The 24,458-nt window shown below is 32.9% G+C and overlaps 1 protein-coding gene across 1 annotated transcript; it reads left to right on the plus strand.

The window, feature by feature from the left end:
- Window positions 1–19,110: 19,110 nt before the first annotated feature.
- On the plus strand, window positions 19,111–22,580 carry LOC138339611 (uncharacterized). The gene has a single exon (XM_069291445.1). It carries the CDS (start codon window positions 19,202–19,204, stop codon window positions 20,360–20,362), a length of 1,161 nt encoding a protein of 386 aa, XP_069147546.1. The 5' UTR covers window positions 19,111–19,201; the 3' UTR covers window positions 20,363–22,580.
- The last annotated feature ends 1,878 nt before the right edge of the window (window positions 22,581–24,458 follow it).

Raw genomic sequence — 24,458 nt, forward strand, 5'->3', positions numbered from 1 at the left:
TCGTTCGTCTGTCCGTTGCCCCTACCTTGTTGTGATGTAGTGGCCCCAGTTTGCCCATTACCTCTGCCGTTTTGGTGACCACCATTACCTCGACCACCACGTCCTCCAGAATAACGGCCTCTACCATGACCACCTCTACCTCTAGCTATTGGGGGTCTATAACTTTGTCTGGGACAATTTCTCCAAATATGTCCAATCTCCCCACATCCATAACATTCTCTGGAGTCAATCATAGGCCCCTCGGAGAAGTGTTGACCGGTCTGAGGTGGTCCCCCAACTACAGTCTGTAGTGAAGACTGAATTGGTCGGACTGAGTAACTTCCCGAACCCTGTCCTCTAGTGTAAGAACCATTAAACTCACCTCCCTTTCGAAGCCTTTTTGATGTTGATGTTGTGGTGAAGTTGTCTGGCTTCACTCCTTCCACTTCTATCACAAAGTCTACCACTTCTTGGAAGGATTTTGCCGTTGCCGCTACCTGTAAGGCCGAAATCCGCAATTCTAACCTCAACCCCTTCACAAACCGGCGAATCCGCTCTTGTGGACTGAAACAGAGTTGAGTGGCATATCTGGATAGTGCACGGAACATAGCCTCATAAGCATTAACCGACATCCTACCTTGCTCTAGGCTCAGGAACTCATCCCTTTTCCTATCCCTCAAAGTCCGGGGGATATACTTCTCCATAGACAAGCTAGAGAACGAGGCCTAAGTCATAGGTGGTGCCTCTATTGGTTGACACTCAATATGTGACCGCCACCACATTTTGGCGTTCCCTTGAAACTGATAAGTCACAAACTCCACACCAAACCGTTCTACTATACCCATCTTGTGTAGTAGCTCGTGACAGTCAACCAGAAAATCATAAGCATTCTCCGATTCAGCACCCTTGAAGACCGGAGGTTTCAATTTCAAGAACTTACTGAAAAGTTCATGCTGATCACTTGTCATTACAGGCCCTGTAGTCAGACGAGGAAATGTGCCTATTTCCAATGGAACATTCATGCGGGGAGCCATAGTAGCCGCATGTTGTACCTCCGGAGCCTGAGGTGCTGGTGCAGAAAACACTGGGAGTGTCTGGCCCTGATCAGATAACCCGCTAAGATAAGCCAGAACCTGATTGATCATCTCTGGGGTAGGTTGGGGTGGCAATCCCTCATTCTGCATTTGTTCAGTTTCCCCATCCTCCCCTTCTCTTATTACTTCCTCAGTCGGTAGAGGAGTCACTGCCCTAGTATCAGATGGGCTAGGTGCTCGTCCTCTTCCCCTAGAGGACGTCCTCCCACAACCTCTACCACGGCCCCTTGCTGCTGTTCTTCCTCGAGCCACAGCCCCAGTGGCAGGCTCAGTTGTTTCTTGTCTGTCCGGTGTTGGTGTTGGCGTAGTCGTTGCTCTAGTTCTAACCATCTGCGAAAGAGAGTGAAGATGGTCAGATACCAATTCGTATCGCCTAGATACCAATTGGACTCAAGTAGTAGCACGAAAGAAAGAATGAAAGAGTGAAATTTTCCTAAAGTCTTATAGCCTCTCAAAGAAAAGTAAAGGCATCCCCCTACCGTTCCTTAAGACTCTACTAGACCTATTCTTGTGTGATGAGACCAACGAACCTAATGCTCTGATACCAAGTTTGTCACGACCCAAACCGGGTTGCGACTGGCACCCACACTTACCCTCCTATGTAAGCGAACCAACCAATCTAAACCTTAACATTTCAATAAATTATAAAAAGAAAGTAATGCGGAAGAGTTAAACTCATAAGTAAAAATAAATAATCAAATTCTATAACTCAAAAACACATCATTATCCCCAGAAACTGGAAGTCATCATCACAAGAACATCTACTTTAAACTACTAATTCTAAGAGTTTCTATGAATCTAAAAATACATAAGAAGCTAGCCCATGCCGTAAGTTCAAGGCATCAAGACATGAAGGAGAAGATCCAGTCCAAGCTAGAAGCGTTAGCTCACCCTGAAGATCCGGTGTGACGAAGACTGGCTTGAGTTATTGTTGAATCAAAGATGACGGCACGTTTGCTGCACTCCACAAATAACAAGAAGAAAAACATAAAAGTAGGGGTCAGTACAACCCACGGGTACTGAGTAGATATCATCGGTCAACTCAAAATAGAGAACAGTATATATCAAGTAATATCATAAATCAACTATAAAACTCAACATGTAGCAACAACAAGTACTATAATCATCAGTAAGTACGATCAAGTTCATCCATGAGGGCTCAAGCCTCAACAACATACTCATTTGGGAATTAAGTTTTATTAAATTGAGTATATTATCATCTTCCAAGATTCATTATCTTTCTTCCTCTTGTGTCGGTACGTGACACTCCGATCCCCTACTACTATGTGTCGGTACGTGACACTCCGATCCCCTAATTCTATGTGTCGGAACGTGAAACTCCGATCCCCTACATGTGTCGGTACGTGACTCTCCGATCCCCTACATGTGTCGGAACGTGACTCTCCGATCCCCTACATGTATCGGTACGTGACACTCCGATCCCCTAATTCTATGTGTCAGAACGTGACACTCCGATCCACTAATACTATGTGTCGGTACGTGACATTCCGATCCACTAATACTATGTGTCGGAACGTGACACTCCGATCCACTAATACTATGTGTCGGAACGTGACACTCCGATCCACTAATATCATTCTGTAAATCATCAAGCCTTCTCTATACCAAGGCATCATCAATCCCATTACTTTAATTCATCAAGCCTTCTTCTATACCAAGGCATCATCATTAATAATGTATATTAAAGTTTCTTTTCAAGATTTGGGATTCAATATTTTCATCATGTTTATCTTATCACAATCACATAATCATATTCATGCAAACATACCATTAAGCATATAGTAGGGTTTACAATACTACCAATACATATCATTCACTATTAAGAGTTTACTTATGAAAGCATGAAAACCATAACCTACCTCCACCGAAGAATTCGAATCAACAAGAAATTTCCCAAGCTTTGATATTTCCTCTGCCTCTTGATCGATCAATTTCTCTCTCTCCTTGTTCTCTCTATTTTCTTTATTCAAACACTCTTTCTTTTACCCTAGTTAACATATAATTAAGTGTAAAAGGTGGCAATAATACCACACTAATTAACTTAGGGTTACCTCTTTTAACCCCCAAGAATTTCAGTTATTAATATAAACCCACAAAATCTATAATTAAGGAAGGAGTAGTCCAAAAACGTCCCTTAAAACATGTAAGGAAATCCGATTCTGCCTGGGATTTGCGCAACCTGTGACGGGCCGTCGTGCTTGCGACGGTGCGTCCTGCAGGTCCTCGCAAGAGTAAGAGAGTCAATTTCCACTGAACAATCTATAACAGTCCGTCACGCATGTGACGGTCCGTCCTGCCATTCCGTCACGAAGTTTAGAGAGTCAATTTTCAGTACCCAATTTCATATTTTCTAAGTGTTTTGAAATGAGACCCTGCGACGGTCCGTCGTGCCCATGACGGATCGTCGTTTGGTCCGTCGCCTCAGCCTGTTTTTCCAGAATTGAAGTTTGTTGCTCAAAACGACTAAACAGGTCGTTACAATTCATGTCATTCAAGATAGGTCATCATACACAACCACATAAGGTATTAACTCTACCATGAACATCAAGGGTCATAAAACCTTAGAGGGAAGCAATATAGGAAACCTTGTGTAAGACCCCAAAAATGACTTAGGCTAACTACATCCTAACATGTTGTTTTTGATGTTTTAGTTTCATAAATAAGTCTATTATATTGTTTTGAGGAAGATTTCAAGATCTTAGGTGCATTGGAAGTAAAACTTCAAGGGATGACGAAGACGTTCAACGACTACGTCACCTATGTGAATCATATGTGGTTCTATGTGATTCTGTGTGATTCATGACGTTATAAGCTCTTTAAGTGAGTTATTGTAGTATATAGGCAGTGAGTCATATTTCGTTGAGTTTGGAGGTGAAACATCCAAGAACATCCATGACATTCAAAAGTATTGCCCCGAAAACAATCTTTTGTATTGAAGCATAATTCATCGAGTTTTACATGTTCATTATTGACAAAATTCTTCTGAGAGGTGCTAAATTCATGTAAGATCATTTTTGGATTGGAAAATTCTAGGAAAACATCCCAAAGGATTTGATAATAGGAGACCATTTTTGAGTCTCTGATCCAACCAACGGGACACGATGCTCCATTTGTGGACAAACGATCAGTTGACTGCCAACCGTTGGTGAACTTTCTTCCGGTGTGGAAATCACTACCCAGTAAGGGGTGAACTATAATTTTCTACCACTTACAAATAGGAGTATTGAATGTTATTTATGGGTATTTTAAATGTGTATATAAGTCTAAAACACTACGAAAACTTCATTTTTCTAAATCAATAACCTAAATCCGTTAGAATTCTCACTAGGACTCTTTTGAAGTCCAAAGTCAAGGATGGACTTAAAGTGACGAATTTAGTGTATATTCTTCATCAAAGTGAATAATTAGATTAATAAAAGTATGTATGTTGATTGTTGAAACTCTCTTCATCAAGGAGCACCAATTCTCAAGATGTTTTCTAAAATTTACAAAATTGAATTATCTAATTTCATGATTTTACCATGGGTTCTTGCATTAGTGATTTCTAAATAGTGAATAATTATTTAATTGATATTGCATTGATGATTTTAACGTAAATTACTTGTGAACACATTAATTGGATGAACCCTAGATTTTGACTATGTTTTTGGTAACTTGATAGTGACCTAATGATTATATCTAGTGTAGATTCTTATGGTCTCTCTAATGATGTAACAATTATGTTCGATTGATATATAGATTATCTTAGATTGATTATTCCTCATTTAATTGACCTAGTTTAATTGATTTTTATATTTTTGATACATTGAATTATTATTCATGGGAATTGGTAAGGCCCTTATGGTATTGAATTGGACAATTTAGAATCGAATTGAGGTGTTGAGGATGTTGTAGAGGTAATCTGCCCTATTCCTTTTTCTTTTTTTTATACTTCAATTATGTTATGAAGTATATAGTCCACTTATATTGGAGGTGTTATGTGTTTTACTTGCAATTGATGTGGCCTTGTCGGTGTTACTTTATGCAATATGTTGATCATGTCCTTGTCGACACTACTTGAAGTAATGTGTCTATTTGTGTAGTTTATTATGTGAAGTATGATCATATATATCTTTATTCCAGTAATGTTAAAGTTTTATCCATATTTAGAAGATCATGTTAGACTATGACTATGTGCTTATATATGTAGTCTTAGAGTTGATGCATGATTGTTCCTACTTGACTACATAATTCTATAATGGTTATATCGATGATGTTGTAGTAATGTATAGGGTGAATAAATATATTAGGCTCATCCTTAGTGCTCAAAGAATGATATGCTATATGTTTAAGGTGAAAAGAATGTAGTGTATTTTTTGGTAGACTTATGTCCCTAACTTTATATCAATGATTCTTATAAGATTATAATATGTTCTGAATAGTTAGGCTTAGTGCACCCATGACATGTATGAATGAAAGATATGTGAGACATTAGAGGATGTTGAGACCTTTAATAATATCCTTCATACAAGGAAACAGTGGACTTAAGGTCAATTATCTTGAACGACATCATATTAATCCTTAGGAAAGTCATATTTAGCTATGTTAGTCTCCATTGAAAGGTATCCCTAGTGGACATCTTTGGTAGTTTGAATGTGATTAGGTTATGAACTAGATAATGAATAATTTCATTTGATCCTTTTGTATCAATTACTCTATGAGAACCAAGGCTAGAACCAAGTGATAATTTTTAGGGAAGTATATCTAATTGAGAATAATACTAGAATATAATTTACCGCTACTGAAGAATGAGACTAGAGTGCATAAAAGCCCTTAATATTCCTCAACCATGTGCGTACATGGGAAGTGTCCTTGTTATATTATTTGCATGTAGAACACCCTCATCGGATTAGGTTAGAACTCTTGATTCAATGTCTAGCTATCACGGTCTATGTCAATTATTGCCTATTCTAATCATTTAAGATACTTACTATTATTAGAGAATTTCTATGAAATTAATGTAGTGTTATGAGACAATATCTTGACATTACACAATAGGCTTTGAAGGTGTTAGTTAGAATCCCTATGTCTTGTGTAAGACCATTACATAAATTTCCTTTAAGTGATGTATGAGTCTTAATGAACTAACAAACTAATGACTTATGTTACCAAATAAGTAAATGGAATAAATAGTTATCATGAGTAGTTAAGTGTTGTCTAATTAAGGCGTGAAGGAAGAAAGGGAATGGTAACTTCATATCTTACTTAGATGAGCCATACGAATGAATCTACATAGAAAACATTTTTATAATGTGTGTCACGACCCGGATTCTAGAATCTGAATCAAAACCGGTGTCATTGACCTCCCATGGGTGGTAGACAAGCCTCATATTGCATTCATCACACTCATATGATTATACTTAGCAGAAAATATAAAACATTAAAACATATGAATTATCCATATACTTCATATACTTATTTCATGATTTCATCATATACTAAGCTTAACAAAAATGTAAAATCCATTTTTCCTAAGAATAAAGTCGAAAAAAATTAAGATATATAATAAATATGTTTGCCAAATACGACCTGACTACAAAAGCTTCAAAATAAAAGTAAGAAAGAAACTCTAGGGAAAACTTCCCCTAGCTCTGCCTAAAATTAAGGCTAGACTAAACAGTAGCATCCTCAGAATCAAGAGGACCTATAAAATGGTCTAGAGAAATGTTGATGTCCAAAATGTTACAAGATTCGTCAAGCTATCCCTTTACGTGCATCTATACAATAGTAAATAGTTGGGATAAGTACACCACCTGTACTATGTATGGGTGTATGCACACATAAACATAATGCTATGAAGGATCAAAGAAATATCTTCCTAAGCAACATGCTATTTCTGGAAAACCTAGCCACTAGACTTTCCTAAATTGTTAGTTTTGAATTGGTGTCTGAAAATGATGCATTTTAATAAATGTAAAGGACTCAACTCATTTTCTATATGATTACAAGTCATTAGTATCATCAACACAATATCATAACAACCTGGGCGAAGATTTGAGATTTTTTATCCTCTTACGCCGAGAGCTCCTCTTTGTACACTTACATTATTTTTCAGTCTTTTTCTTATTCTTGTTGTGTAGTTCAATAATTCTTTTGGTAAAATGTTTTACTTACAGTTAAAATGATTTGTTGTAGTCCCATACCCATAATGAATCGATGTAAATAATCCAAGGATTAAGGAATGATTTCCCTACCCTATTGTGAGTCATTCTTTACACTATCTATTCATTATCTTTCATAAGCAATTCTCTATTGATCATGACTTTGATTTCATTAATTTCACGTTTTTTATATTATACATTTCATGTACATGATACTTTTGAATAATTGATGTAGCATAGACATTTAAAATGACGGCCCAATAAATGGTACCTCAACCCGAGGGACTTCTTAAGAAAAGACAGAGTCTGCTTCATTCGTTCATTCGTACATCACATTATTCATTTCATTCACTTTTAGGCTGATGTAAACACAAAATATTCATAGGATGAAGTTTAAGAGTCTCATCGAGATCATGAAGTGCAATGACAAAGAATTACCTAATGTCATTACTTGAATATGATTTGTCCACTTGATTGTCTTGCACAAACACCATCAGTATCGTTCATTTCATTATCGTTCATACGATGAGGCTGGATTCATTCTTCCTTTGAGAACTTTAACCTTAAACAAAATGGATCATGTGAGCATCATGAAATCTTGTGTTTACCCCCACACTGAAAAGAGTTAGAATAACCGGCCAAAGTGACCTCAACATGCTAGCATATATAGGGTGTTGAACCCTGCTAGATTCTTATATTGGCAATATAGGTTTAAAGACTAGGATAAATAAGGAGACCCTTACCCGTTATACCATTCAGTCTCATCTGATGATAGTTACGTGAACGTCCGCCCTCCCCGAAGGATGGCATAACTACACATAGCTAGCCTATCGGTGCTCAGTATAAAGATCCACTTCATTCAAATCATACTTCATGGAAGATGGATTCTTGCACGAGGGCTTCATTTCTCATAAGTTAATTATTCGTCTATTCATAGTATTATGTGTGAATTTTCCTTACACTTACATATAGAGTATGATTGAGACTTGTCTCTTGATATTAAACACTCTCTTAGGGGAGTAATTTTAGCGACCTTTACTTAGTCTTGGTTGAGACTTTTATCACCATTCAAGTTAGACTCTTCTCATGTTTTCAACATTTTCATTAGCATCTTAGGTTAACATAATTACTCATCTCATTACGTGAATGCTCATTTCTTCATTATATTTTAGTGTTGACTCAAGAATTGTGGAGGCTTGCTTTAAGATTGAGATTTACTTAATCTATTTATGACTGGTCATCCTTACTTTTTACATTGATAAAATGTGATTTTTTCTTACATGTAATTCTTTTGTGTTGATGATACTGACTCATACATTCTAACACCTTCATACGTGAATATTCTTTTAACATAGTAGCTTAGGTGTAAGTGAGACTTCTCTCACCTCCTTTAACACCCCATTTTGGTCACTTGCTTACTTTAGAAACATTAATTATTGTATAACTCATGTTAATTACTTATTTTAGTGTAGTAGATTCATATTATAGTTTATGGATGATGATACCTTAATTCAATGATTTTCATGAGTTCATATGTCATTCTTTTAGAGCATGTTGGGAGTTTTCCGAATTAATGGCATGCTGTTGGTGATGGATTCATTATATAACTTTTGATGTTCTTATTCATTTGGCATTCCAACATTTTAGTCATATGAGATAGTATAGGGTATGTTTGTACTTCTTCCATTGATTGACATAACCTTAATATGGATTCATTTTTTTTGTTCGTCATACTTAATTTGAGATTGCATTATATTAGTCACATAGGATTGGTATAAATATAGTATTGAACTGGTTAAATTAGAAATGGCTTCATAGTAATTTATTGGCACAAGCCAATGATTTATTCAAACATAATTTCATGAGGTTCTCACTAGCATCATTATTTAAAAGCAATAATGTAAGCCAATTCCATTCAACTTTTGGGCGAGACATTGTTAGCCAAACATTCATTCAACTTATGATTAAATGGAGATATTTTTTGAAAAATTTATAACATATGTTTATGAATAACACTTCAAATCTTCTTGGACAGAATCATATTATCTTTGATGTATAATGTCATATTAACAGGTAGCATGCACAATAGACCGTAACATCTTTAACATAGTATCATTCTTTTATTTTACATAATAACACTTAGCAACGAATGAGTCCAATTATTAGGTTCATTCAATAATTATTAAACAAAAAACCATACACATAAGGATTAGCCAGCACCACATAAAAACAACATGATTTCTAGTCTATTCAACATTAAAATCGTAACAAGCATACGAGGGAAAAGAGTTCGACAAGAACGACGGAAAACAACGCTAGTTTTCAAGATCTTTGAATCATTGAAAAAAATGTTCTCTTGTATAAACAAGTACAGCAGAGAAAACCATACCTTATGTAGAACTTAATTTATGAAGACCACCTTGAACAAACTTTTGAAGAAACCTTGAAATCGCTCTAGAGAAATCGATATATTTTTTGCCTTTTCTTGCGTTCGTTGGTTACTGTTTTTGCGTCGCCTTTTCTTTTAGTTTGAACATTATTTTTAGTTTTAAGAAGTGATATTGAATTTTACCACTTATATTTAATAAGGTAATTAAATAAAATAATTAACATATTAGCAAAATTCCCCTCCTATGTTGAATAAAGATAGGAGAACATAACACTTAGTCAAATCTTGAAATAGGTGTTTACTATGGCTTCGGTAAATATTTTGACTTTATATTAATTAATAAAATCCTTAATTTAACTAATTTGGGTTCAAGTGTAAGTACTAAAGTAACCCTATATAATTAGAACTATAATCAACCCTTTATGACTATCCTAGGTTAAGTACTAGGATGTTTATTGAATTATACTAGGTAAGTAGAAGGATTTCATTTTGATCATTTAAAAAGATTTATTAAATTTATAATTTAATTAATAGTTGACCTAATGTAATTATAAATCACCCTTAAGTCATTAGGACCATAACCAATACTTTTAACCATTCGAGGTTAGTAACCAGGTTGTCTTTTTTCTTGTTTTAACCGAAATCTCGAATTGTTTTTGATTTCGGTTTGTCCCCATTAAATTAATTAATTAAGTATCTAAATTAATTTAGTAATTGCACTAGGGTAATTACTAGTACCCTTAGGTCGTTAGGATTTTATTTAACTCTTTGGACCATCCTAGGTTAGGTACTAAGTTGTCCCTTTCTTGTCATAACCAAAATCTGAAATATTCATTTTTATTTTCAGTTTTAGACCTTTTAAATTAACTAATTAAATTGATAAATTAATTAATTATGTAACCTATGGTAATTATTAAAGTACCCCTATTTTTTAGGACCATAAATAACATTTTGGACCATCCTAGTTTCGTTACTAGGTTGTCTTTTTAATTAGTACTAGATTAGTGTCAAGCCGGTTTTGGTCCAAGGTTTTCGGGTACACTAATGGGTCATATTTGGTTAGTCGTAGTTTATTTAGTTATTTAGGGCACTAGGTCAGAGTTTTGAATTTATAGGGAGTTTAGGACCCACATGTATTGGTCCCTTGTGCATGTTTCCCCCCCCCCCTTAACTACCCTAATCGGTCATTACGTATGTCGATATAAGGGGCATTTGCCTTCATAAATAAAATATCCTTCTTCCAACAATCTGCTCTCTACTCTAAAATAACAAAACCGCTTCCACCCCTCCATTGATATCAGAGCTAGATAATTAAATAATCATGGAAAACAAATCAATTATGACAGATGATCTACAAAAACAGGTATACCATTTTATATTTATGAGTAGCTAAATTAATTTATTCCTGAAAATCTCTTGTTAATTATAATTGTTTATCATGTTTGAATAATGTTATAATAACCATCTTTAGAAAGTTTGCTACAGAAATATTCTTCGAATAAGTATGCCCAGACTATGTCATCCTAAGGTTGAAACCGGTAGGCAGAGAAGGCCGTTTAGGGGAGTAAACAAAGTTGAGGCGCTGTTAGAAAAACTTATCAAAAAAGAAAGGTGTAGTAGTGACCAGACGAGATGATTATTAAATTATTGTTTTTGCATAATAAGCAAGTATAATTTATTAAGAGGTTGGAAGGAATAATGTTTTAGTGAAAAATGAAAATAATAAAAATGGAAACATACCTATTAGACGATAATGTTGATTATAAGATATTACTACTCTATATACTAAAAAATTTGAATATTGATATAAAAAGAGAAATTTATAATAAATTATTAACGTATGAGATAATAGAAATAACAACCCAAGGTTGGACTGAGTTAACCATACAAAGTATACAAGATGAGCTTTATTATGATATGTATGATGTATATGATTATTTAGATATTGGAGATTAAATATGACTGAATATTGGCTAAGGCGATATGGTAGGAGTTACAGGATAAAAAAGATTAGATATCCAGATAAATTAAGTAAGCTTTTTAAAATATTATATAAAAAGTTATGATGAATAAAAATAAAAATAATAAAATAAAAAGAACTAAGATAGATAATGTAACGACCTGTTTAGTCGTTTTCAGCAGCAGACTTTATTTCTGGAAAAACTAGAAGAAGCGACGGACCCCACGACGGACCGTCATGGGCACGACGGACCGTCGCAGGGTCTCGTTTCAAAACACTTAGAAAATCTGAAATTGGGTACTAAAAATCGACTCTCTGAACTTTGTGACGGAATGGCAGGAGGGACCGTCACAGGCGTAACGGACCGTCACAGATTGTTCAGTGGAAGTTGGCTCTCTGACCCTTGCGACGACCTGCAGGACGTACCGTCGCAGGCACGACGGCCAGTCACAGTTTGCATAATCCCAGTTGGAGTCGGATTTCTGGTTAAGTTTTAAGGGACGTTTTTGATTGTTCTTGCCTTAATTATAAAGTTCGTGGGTTTATATTAATAACTCAAATTCTTGGGGGTTAAAAGAGGTAATCCTAAGTTAATTAGTGGGGTATTATTGCCATCTTTTATTCTTAATTATATACTAATTAGGGTAAAAGAAAGAGGGTTTGAATAAAGAAAATAGAAAGAACAAGAGAAAGAGAGGGAAAGTTGAACGAGAGAGAGGATCGAACGAGAGGAAAAACACAAAGCTTGGGAAATTGCATGCTTGATCACGAATCTTCGGTGGAGGTAGGTTATTGTTTTCATGCTTTCATAAGTAAACTCTTAATAGTGAATGATATGTATTGGTAGTATTGTAAACCCTACTATATGCTTAATGGTATGTTTGCATGAATATGATTATGTGATTGTGATAAGATAAGCATGATGAAAAGATTGAATCCCAAATCTTGAAAAGAAACTTTAATATACATTATTAATGATGATGCCTTGGTATAGAAGAAGGCTTGATGAATTAAAGTAATGGGATTGATGATGCCTTGGAATAGAGAATGCTTGATGATTTACAGAATGATATTAGTGGATCGGAGTGTCACGTTCCGACACATAGTATTAGTGGATCGGAGTGTCACGTTCTGACACATAGTATTAGTGGATCGGAGTGTCACGTTCCGACACATAGTATTAGTGGATCAGAGTGTCACGTTTCGACACATAGTATTAGTGGATCGGAGTGTCACGTACCGACACATGTAGGGGATCGGAGTGTCACGTACCGACACATGTAGGGGATCGGAGTGTCACGTTCCGACACATGTAGGGGATCGGAGTGTCACGTACCGACACATGTAGGGGATCGGAGTGTCACGTTCCGATACATGTAGGGGATCGGAGTGTAACGTTCCGACACATAGAATTAGGGGATCGGAGTGTCACATACTGACACATAGTAGTAGGGGATCGGAGTGTCACGTTCCGACACATGTAGGGGATCGGAGTGTCACATTCCGACACATAGAATTAGGGGATCGGAGTGTCACATACTGACACATAGTAGTAGGGGATCGGAGTGTCACGTACCGACACAAGAGGAGGAAAGATAATGAATCTTGAAAGATGATAATATACTCAACTTAATAAACTTAATTACCAAATGAGTATGGTGTTGAGGCTTGAGCCCTCATGGATGAACTTGATGGTACTTATTGATGATTATAGTACTTGTTGTTGCTACATGTTGAGTTTTATAGTTGATTTACGATAATATTTGATATATACTGTTCCCTATTTTGAGTTGGCCGATGATATCTACTCAGTACCCGTGGTTTGTACTGACCCCTACTTTTATGTTTTTCTTCTTGTTATTTGTGGAGTGCAACAAACGTTCTGTCATCTTCAACTCTGCAGTGATTCTAGCCAGTCTTCGTCATACCGGATATTCAGGGTTAGCTAATGCTTCTAGCTTGGACTGGGTCTTCTTCTTCAAGTCTTGATGCCTTGAACTTCCGGCATGGACTAGCTTCTTTTGTATTTTTAGCTTTTAGATACTCTTAGTTTAGTAGTTTAAAGTAGATGTTCTTGTGATGATGACTTCAAGGTTTTGGGAATAATAGATGTTGAATATTGATAGTTATTGAATTGGTTTTTATTAATGAGTTTAAGTCTTCCGCAGTACTTTCTATTTATATTATATTGAAATGTTAAGGTTTAGATTGGTTGGTTCGCTTACATAGGAGGGTAAGTGTGGGTGCCAGTCGCGGGCCGGATTTGGGTCGTGACAGATAAAAAGGTAAGAAAAATATGGAAACAATTAAGATCTTTATATATAGAATATGAACTATCACAACTAGTCAAAACAGATAATGATAGAAAAGATCAATTGATAAACATAATTTCAAAAATAGAATATAAATATGTCTGCTATTTGAAAAAACAGTATGAACAGAGAAATCTATAAACAACAATTAATAGAAGAAATAATGGAAATAATGGTTGAAAAAGAACAAGAATTACAACATAGAAAAAGAAGATTAGAAGAAAACATATTAGCAGGAGTATGTAATAAATCACTACTAGCACAAAGAAAAGATATATCCATGTTAAAATTAGAATTAGATTGTCTTGAATATGAGTTACAGCATAATATAATGCATAGATTATAATGAATAAAGAAGAATTTGCAGTAGACGAAAAAACATACGAAAATCAAGACGGAATGGTAATAAAAATAATATTTTCAAATCTAGGAAGAAGATATAAAAAAATAGGAAATAATTTATACATAACGTTAGAAAAAGAAACGGCAAAATTAGAAGATAGTTTAACAGCTATGGTAAGAATAACAAAAGAAAATGAAGAAATAGATGAATCAAGAGAAATTGAAAAAATAAAAACACAAGCAAAACAAGAAGTACAAAATTTAGAAGAAATAAAAAATACAAAAATAAGTGAATTAGAAAAAAAATTAGCTAGGTTAAAATTATTATATGAAAATAAACAAAAACAAAAAGATAAAGAGCTAGAATTACCAAATGAAATAAAACAAATGGAACAGAAACTAAATGAAGATCTAAAAGATCTAAATGAAGATATTGAAGTAAATGAAATAGACGGAAATGAAAATGACCAACAATCGGAAATAAGTGATATAAGTGAAACATATACAGAAATTCTAGAACAGATAAATAAACCAAAAAAATTAGAAATAAACGCAGGAGATATGAATAGACCTAGTACGTCAAGAGTAAAAACCCCAGATAATAGTCCGAGAAATAGCCCTAGAAGTAGTCCTAGGTGGATACCACCAACTTATTATACAGAAAGTTATCAACAATCAGATAGAAATAATGCAATATAGAACAGTAGATTAAATAAGAATTGGATACCGAAACCAATAAGTGAACAATATAATTTCTTAGAATTAGATTGCGTCACAGACATAAATAAAGCAATATTACTATGGACAGGAAATATATACAAGCAGCTAATAGATAATAAAATAGAAACAACAAAAACACCAAGATATATAGAAAGAACATTCGTAGGAACGGCAAAATTATGGATAGAAAATCTACCCCAAGAAAGTTTAGAAGTACTTAGAAATGATAAGAAAATGGATGGATCCCCATCAGCAACAAATATAGATATTCTAGATAAATATGAATCAGCAATAAGAAATGAATTTGGAGGCATGACTACAGATATAAGAGAACAAAATAGAGAAAAAATAATAAATAGACAACTTATGACAAAATTAGCTATATGTAAAATGTGTTACTTATAAGAATATACATGCGCATTTAAAGAATATTATTACAAATCTAAATACAATTTAGACGAAGCAAAAGAAATAATAAAACAATATTATACAAAATTACCAGAACCATTTAGTACAAACGTAATAAAGGATTGAGATAATGAAGGAATGGTAGATACTTTAGGATCTAGAATAAAATTTTTAAATCAATGGTTCATACAACTATGTGAAAACCAAAAAGAAAAATTAAAAATGGAAAAAGTATTAAATAAAAATTTATCATGTTGTAAAAATAAAATGGCACCACAATTTGGATGCACAACTAAAAAATAAAAATCTAAAAGATATAAAAATTATAGAAAAAATAAAACTATATATAAATATAAACAACCAAGACGAAGGTATTATGTAAAAAATCATAAAATAAAAAGACCATACAGACCAAAAAGAAAAATATCCCAATGTACTTGTTATAATTGTGGAAAGATAGGACACATAGCTAAAGATTGTAAATTACCCAAAAATCCAAAAAGAAAACAAGTAGCCGAATTAGTTATAGACAATGAAAAATATATGCAAATAGAGTGCATAGATTATGAATTAAGTGAAAATGATAGTATATATGAAGTATCAAATATAGAAACTGAGAATGAAGAAGAAAATATTAACATAGATAATAACGAAATAGATGAAGAAATATAATGTCTGAAAATGAAATAAAAATAATATCTAAGGAAGAATATCAAGATGAAGAATCATCAGAACAGAAAATTATATTTGATAATACGATATTTGAACAAATAAAAGGAAAAGAATTAGATTTAAGTGTTGAAAAAGTACTAGAAATACCTATTTTAAGAAATTGGTTTAAAAGACAAAAAGAAGAATACTATGTAGTTAGTCATAAAGAACATATCATAGATTGTAAATACACAAGAGGAAAAACATATATACCTTTAATAAATAAAAGAATGATAAACAAAGAAATCCAAGATATAAAAGCTAAAACACCAATAAAATATGTACATTTAGGAGGAACAGAAATATTAATAAAAGCCTGCTTTAGAGAAGGAATAGATACACCTATAGAAATATATTTAGCAGATGATAGAATTGTACACCCTATAGAAAAAAGCATAATAAGTGCAGTAAAAGGAAACTTAATATATCAAAAATTTAAGTTACAATAAGTGCTAATTATACAGTATCATTAACAGATAAAAATATAGATAGATCATTAGTTCTATATTGGAAAATGTCTGGAATAGAACTAGCACCAGGGAGCAAATTATTTACAGCAAGATGTAAAAATTTATATATATTAACAACAAAGCATAAAATAACAGCAAGAAATAAAATTAATAAAATAAAAATAGAAAATCCTTTTGAAAAAATAATTACTGTAGTAGACAATAATGACTATAGCTATAAAAAAATTGATATAGAAGAAGATTTAGAGATAGTTAAAGAAAGATTAAGCAGCGTACCAAATACATTGACAAGAGCTACCTCATCAAGGATGAGTACATATAAAAGAAAATATGAAATTCCACAAATCTTATTAGATAAAGAAGAAATAACACCATATCATTATTTCATAACAGGAATAATAGACCAAAGAAAATATAAAATATTAATAAATACAGGACAAGAAGAAAATTATATAACAAGAGAGTTAGTATTAGAAGAAGAAATTATAAGAACAGAACATACATGCCCTGGACTACCTAGTGAGATAGTGAACACGAATGAAGAAACAACAGAAAAAGAAATAATTATAGGAGGAATACCCTTAGTAATACAATTCAAAATATACCAAGGATATCATAATATTACATTAGGAATAAAATGGTTAGAAAAAGTTAAACCATACAACATAGAAAATGAACAATTAACAATAACTTGTCAAAATAAGAAAATAATTATAAAAAGAACAAAATGATTAATGAAAATATTTATACTTATAAAAATTATAGTAGAAGGATATCACAACAGATATTATACCCCTATGATAGATACAGGAGCAGAAGCGAATATATGTAAATATAATTGCTTACCAGAAGATAAATGGGAAAAATTAAAAACACCTATGGTAGTAACGGGATTTAACAATGAAGGAAGTATGATTAAATATAAAGCAAAAAATATAAAAATTCAAATATGGGATAAGATACTAACAATAGAAGAAATGTATAATTTTGAATTTACTACAAAAGATATGTTATTAGGAATGCCATTTCTAGATAGATTTTATCCACATATAATAACAAAAACACATTGGTGGCTTACTACACCATGTGGAAATAAGATAGGAGCAAAAAGAGTAAATAATAAACAACGAAAACCTATGGAATGGATAAAAGGAAGTGCAAAAATAAACCAAGAAATGGAAAATATAAATAATAAACAAATAACACAATTAGAAATTATTATATTTGCTATAGACAAAGTTAAATTAATTAATGAACAACTAGAACAATTATATAGTGAAGACCCATTACGAGGATGGGAAAAATATAAGACAAAAGTAAAAATTGAGTTAATAGATGAAAATAGCATAATAACACAGAAACAATTAAAATATAACTTTGATGATTTAAAAGAATTTAAAATACATATAGATGAATTATTAGCAAATAATTACATACAAAAAAGCAATAGTAAACATACAAGTCAAGCATTTATAGTTATAAAACATAGTGAACAAAAAAGAGGTAAAAGCAGAATGGTCATAGATTATCGTAATCTAAATGCTAAAACCAAAACATACAATTATCCAATACCAAACAAAATACTAAAAATAAGACAAATACAAGGATATAATTATTTCAGTAAATTTGACTGTAAATCAGGATTTTACCACCTAAAACTAGAAGAAGAATCTAAACAATTAACAGCATTTACAGTACCGCCAGGTTTCTATGAATGGAATGTTTTACCTTTTGGATATAAAAATGCACCAGGTAGATTCCAACATTTTATGGATAACTGTTTTAACCAACTAGAAAACTGTATCGTATATATAGATGACATATTGTTATATTCTAGAACACAAGATGAACATATAAGATTATTGGAAAAATTTATACATATAGTAAAAAATACAGGTATAAGTTTGAGTAAAAGAAAAGCAGAAATTATGAAATCACAGATAGAATTTCTAGGAATACAAATAGATAAAAATGGAATAAAGATGCAAACACATATAGTACAAAAAATAATTACTATTGATTAAAATATAGATACAAAAAAGAAATTACAATCCTTTCTAGGATTAGTAAATCAGGTAAAAGAATATATACCAAAATTAGCAGAACATCTAAAACCATTACATAAAAAACTTAAAAAAGATGTAGAATATCATTTTGATGATAAAGATAAAAAACATATAAGAAATATTAAGAATTTATGTAAAAAATTACCAAAACTATATTTTCTTGATGAAAATAAAACATTTACTTATATTGTCGAAACAGATTCAAGTGATCATAGTTATGGAGGAGTTTTAAAATACAAATATGAAAAAGAAAAAATAGAACACCATTGTAGGTATTATTCAGGATCTTATACAAAAGCACAAATAAAATGGGAAATAAATAGAAAAGAATTATTCGCATTATATAAATGTTTAATAGCATTTGAACCATATATTGTTTACAATAAATTTATTGTAAGAACATATAATACACAAGTAAAATGGTGGATAACGAAAAAATTAAATGATTCAGTTACAACAAAAGAAATAAGGAGACTAGTATTAAACATACAAAATTCTACATTTACAATTGAGGTAATAAAAACTGACAAAAATATGATTGCAGACTATTTAACAAGACAGAGTTACACAGCCAGGACAAGATAATGTTATGGAAAACATACTCAAAACCCTAAATACACTTTGTACAAAAGTGGACAGTATGGGCTTGAGAATTCAAAAGCTAGAAGAAAAGGAAGAATCTACAAGTCAGCAGCATGACTATAAAAATGTGGAGCTACGTCGTTCGGCAGACGAAAAACAGCCAGAGCTAAAAGGAGACATTGGGAAACTCCTTAAAACCCATGACATTACTGATGCTGCAGGTACAAGCAAAAAAGCTATGGAGAAACCTACACCAAAAAACATAAACCTAAATAGCATATTTACCAAACCATTTACTCCAAAGATACAGATAGTAGATGCTTCAACACCACAAACATCTACCTATGCAACTAGCCTGCATAAAGAGAAGAAAACATACAACCATATATCCCGAACATATATTGAAAACCTATACAAAATAAAAAAATTTTTAAATCAAAAACCCAAATCTACCACAACATTAGAAAAAACCCAAGACTACCTAACCCAAAAACTACAAGGCTATAACAAGTTAATTGCACAACCAAAAACTAATCCAAACCTAGTTAAAACTTGTTATAACTATGGATTATTCAATACAGTCTATACATATACAGGTGAAGAGATAAGTGGAATCTCAGAGGTCCACAAAGCATTTTTAATATATAAAAAGATAACAAAAGGAAACTTATTTTTCATAAGATTCTACACAGCACCAGCAGAGATACTCTATGATGAAATAAAGCCAATGATCCAGATAGTCAAAATTGGGCTAACACGAGAAATGATAATCCCAGAAGATATAGGCCAACAGCCAGAGATAACAAGAGTTGAGATACCCAGTTTCTATGCCAATAAAAGGATAATTGGATTATCAACTATTATACAAGAGCTAGCAAATAACTATCTACAAGGCAACGCCATATGGAGCTACTATTCGAGAGACCACTTAATGATATATGCCAATTCGAAAGAAATAAGACAAGAAGATATGGAAGAAATCCAAAAATGGATTTTGACCCTGTTAAAACCAGAAGCTACGCCAACAACTAGAGCAATAAATCAAGGATTCATATCCGAAGAACTAATGACGAGATATTGCAAGCTAGTCGGACACAATTACCCAGACCATATATGTTCCAAGTGCAACCAAGGTGATGACATAATTCCAGAAGTACAACTGGAGTAAGCTGAGAAAGAAAATAGGGAAAAGATAGACATAAAATATATGTAAATTAGTCATAATTATTGTCGGCCACATGTAAAAAGTAAAGGCCATTAAATAAAGAAGAAAAAAGTATGTCGGCCATTTGGCCAAAGTCTATTTTGTTTTTTGTAAAAAAGTTTTAAAGTAAATAGTGTCAGTATCCTATTCATGAATAGTACCATGAATAGTAAGACTCAAGTTACTGTGTAAATAGTAAGAGTCAAGTAACTATGTAAATAGTAAAGACCAATCGTCCTTTAACAAGGATGAAAGGTCATTATGTATGTCTATATAAGGGGCATTTGCCTTCATAAATAAAATATCCTATTTGTAATATTTACTTATTGCCCCAAGGACCCTCACAATGTCTATGGGCACTTCTTTATATATATGATTATTTGAAATAATCATGTGTTATGTGCAATGTTACTAGACTTGAACTTTGGATGCCTTATACCTTATGCATAAAATATACACTTTGTTTTTATCTTAGGGTCTTTATTGTAGGTACACTTCTTGTTCAATGAATCTTAGATTTGGTATGGCAAGCCAAAAAGTATATTTCTTATTCGTGTAAAGAAAATTGTCAAATATCCTTTAGCCAATGCTTCTCTAATATGCTCAATATTTCTTAATATTGGGATTTGGGGTGCCTATGTACCCCTAATAGGCTATGCTAAGGGCAGACTGTGCTCTTCATTAGTCATATCATTTTTCGAAATGTTATATTATCCCCCCTTAGAAACGTTTGTCCCCGAACGACAGTTACATATTATTTAAACAAAGAGGTGACATTCGAAAGTTACTTTGTCATACCTCAATCAGACTTTACTTAATGGACATCACTAATCATGCAACATAGAAAACTTTCCTATACTACATAAAAACAGCAACATAAACTGACACATAGCTTCATTCGTGCTATTATAAGACATATGATTAGGGACTTACCACATCAAATCCACTAAACCACTTAAACATAGAGTTTCTAAACATAAACCAGACTTTGGAAGAGTATATCTGACCTCTTAGATAACATCTTATTTGCCTTATGATTTGAAACCACTCACGCCCAACTTAATTTCAAAGGAACTTTCCACTATGCCATATATTTCTCTACATGCCCCGTCGTCCTTAACACTGTCTTTTATGGGAGTACTAACAAAAAACAGTTCATATATGATCCCAGGAACTAAGTCAAATTGATTAGACACAAAAGGAGTTACCATAGACAAGGTATATCCTTGATCTAATAATTCATAAATAGGAAAGGAGAAGACAAGAAAGTTACCATTATCAACATATGTGGACTTTTCTTCTTCCTCTCTTTCATTCAATGCATAGAACCGATTTCTTTGTGGGGGTTCCGCTATAGTATTTTTCAGAGTCTTACTATCTGCCTTGGCTTGTTGGATTTGAACCACACCCTTTTCATTTTAGCACAATTTATTTGGAAACTTAAGCGTTACTACTCTATTTTTATAGTATATTATAACATAACACTTATAAGGACAGTCCATGTCTAAGACATATTCTTAAGTTGGTATGCAGCCAACATAGACTTGGCCTCCTCATCAATACTTATAGCAGGCTATTATACATTACCATGCATTCAAATCAATGCGAACAACCACACTCACCATACCTCTTTCGTCCACGTTGGGCATTTCTTTTATAACCCTTTCCCGGGAAGGAAAGATTTTGATTTTGGCGCCTTAGTCCACTTGGTAATCCAAATTATTTTTGTGAACTCTTCTATGCATTCACACAATAAGGAATTTAGATGCTTATATTGACACAGAGTTTTAAAGATCTATCAAGCACGATAAAGAGTAGAAAATGGATAATTTCGTATCATCGCGTAGACTCTAAGTCATGATTGTGGCGTGCTTCACAACCATAAGCTAGAAACTAGATAATGTTGTTACGTAGAAGTTTATTTCCTAGGTACTTTAATCACATTCTCTGATACAAAGTTTATCACGACATAAATTCTAAGATTAGAATCGCAACCGCCGTTGTTCACGTCTCAAAGGTCGTTGACAAGCCTAATCTTGCTATTTTCACATTCATATGGTCGTTACTGAATTTATCATATACTAATCTCAACATAAATGTAACAACCATCTATCATAAGAACCAATTTGGAACAGAATAAGGATATATCAGAAATACGTTTGCAAAACACAACATTACAAAAGCTTAGAAATGAAAGTATGAAAGAAACGCTGGGACAACATCCTTTATTATATTTTTAAAACTAAGGCAAGACTAATACTATAGCATCCTCAAAATTAACAGGACCTACCAAATGATTGGGAGAAACGTTAATGTCCTAACCGTTGCAAGAATCGTCAATCTATCCCTTCACATGCATCTATAAAATAGTAACTATTAGACCACTTGTACTATGTATGGATATATTCACACATACAAATATGGCTATTCATAATCAAGAAAGTTCTTCCTAAACAACATGCTATTTTTGGGAAACCTAGTCACTAGAGTTTCCTAAATTGTTAGTTGTGAATTTTGGTATGAATATGATGTATTTTAATGCATTCAAAGTAAAAAACTTATTTTCTATATGATTACATGACATTAGTATCATCAATATAATTTTAGAATAACTCGAGCAAAGATTTGAGACTTTTTATCCTCTTAGGACGAGAGCTACTCTTTGTACACTAAGATTATTTTTCAGTCTTTTTCTTGTTGTTGTTGTGTAGTTCAATAATTATTTTGGCCCTATGTTTTAATTACAAGTGTAATGATTCATTGTAGTACGATACCTACAATGAATTGATGTAAGTAATCCAAGGACCAAGGAATAATTTCCCTAGCTTATAGTGACTCATTCTTTAGACTATATATTAATTACCATTCATAAAAAATTCTCTATTGCTCATTCCATTGATTTAATTACTTTCATGTTTTATATATTATGCATTTTATATACACGAGTCTTTGGAATCGTTGATGTATCATAAGAAATCTCATGTGAGGTCCCAACATATGGGACCTCAACCTAAGGGCCTTCCTTAGCAAACATAGAGTCTGCTTCATTCGTTCATTTGTACATCATATTATTCATTTCATTCATTCATAGGATGATGTAAACACTTACCTAGGATGAATTTCACTACTCTCATAGGGATCATGATGTGCAATGACCTAGATTGACCTCTTGTCATTAGTTGAATCTGATTTCACCCCCTGATTGTCTTGCACATACACCATTGGTATCATTCATTTCACTATCTTCTATAATTTGAGGATGGCCTCATTCTTTCTTTGTGAATTTAAAAATGAACCCACATAGATCATGTAATCATCATCAAAGAAAAAACTAGTGTCTGGCCAAAACTTAAAAGAGGTGAAATCACCGACCAAAGTAACATAAACATTTTGGCGTATATAGGAAGTCGAACCCTGCTAGATACATCTATTGGCAATATAAGTTCAAATACTAGGAGATACAAGTATAAATATACTCGGCATGCCGAATAGTCTCACATCAAAAGAGTTACGTGAACCTCCGCCCTTCCCGAAGGAAGGCATTACCTATCATAGCTAGCCTATTGGTGCTCAGTATATAGTTCCATTACATTCAACTCAGATATCATGGAAGTTTCCTTCTATCATGAGGGCATCACTACTCATTAGATGATTTCTCATCTTATCATTTGAATTAAGTGCAAATTTTCCTTACACTTACATATAGAGTATGATTGAGACTTGTCACATGATATTCAACACTCTATTAGGTGAGTACTTTTAGTGACATTTACTTAGGATTTGTTGAGACTTGTCTCACCATTCATCTTATATTCTTATCATGTTGTAACCATTTTCATTAACATCATAGATTAACATAATTAATCACCTCATTACGTCAATTTTAATTTTTTCTTTATGTTTGTGTTGACTAAAGCATTATGGATGCTTGCTTCTAGATTAAAATTTACTTACTCTATTGATAACTTGTAATCCTTACTTTACATTGATAAAATGGGAATTTTCATTACATGTCATCCTTTGGTATTAACGAGACTGGCTCACACATTCTAAAACCTTC

This window comes from Solanum lycopersicum, chromosome 11 (genome assembly GCF_036512215.1).
Source record: "Solanum lycopersicum chromosome 11, SLM_r2.1".
NCBI lineage: Eukaryota > Viridiplantae > Streptophyta > Magnoliopsida > Solanales > Solanaceae > Solanum > Solanum lycopersicum.

Coding starts and splice junctions, on each gene's coding strand:
- LOC138339611 (XM_069291445.1), top strand. CDS start 19,202: ATGGAAAACATACTCAAAACCCTAAATACACTTTGTACAAAAGTGGAC.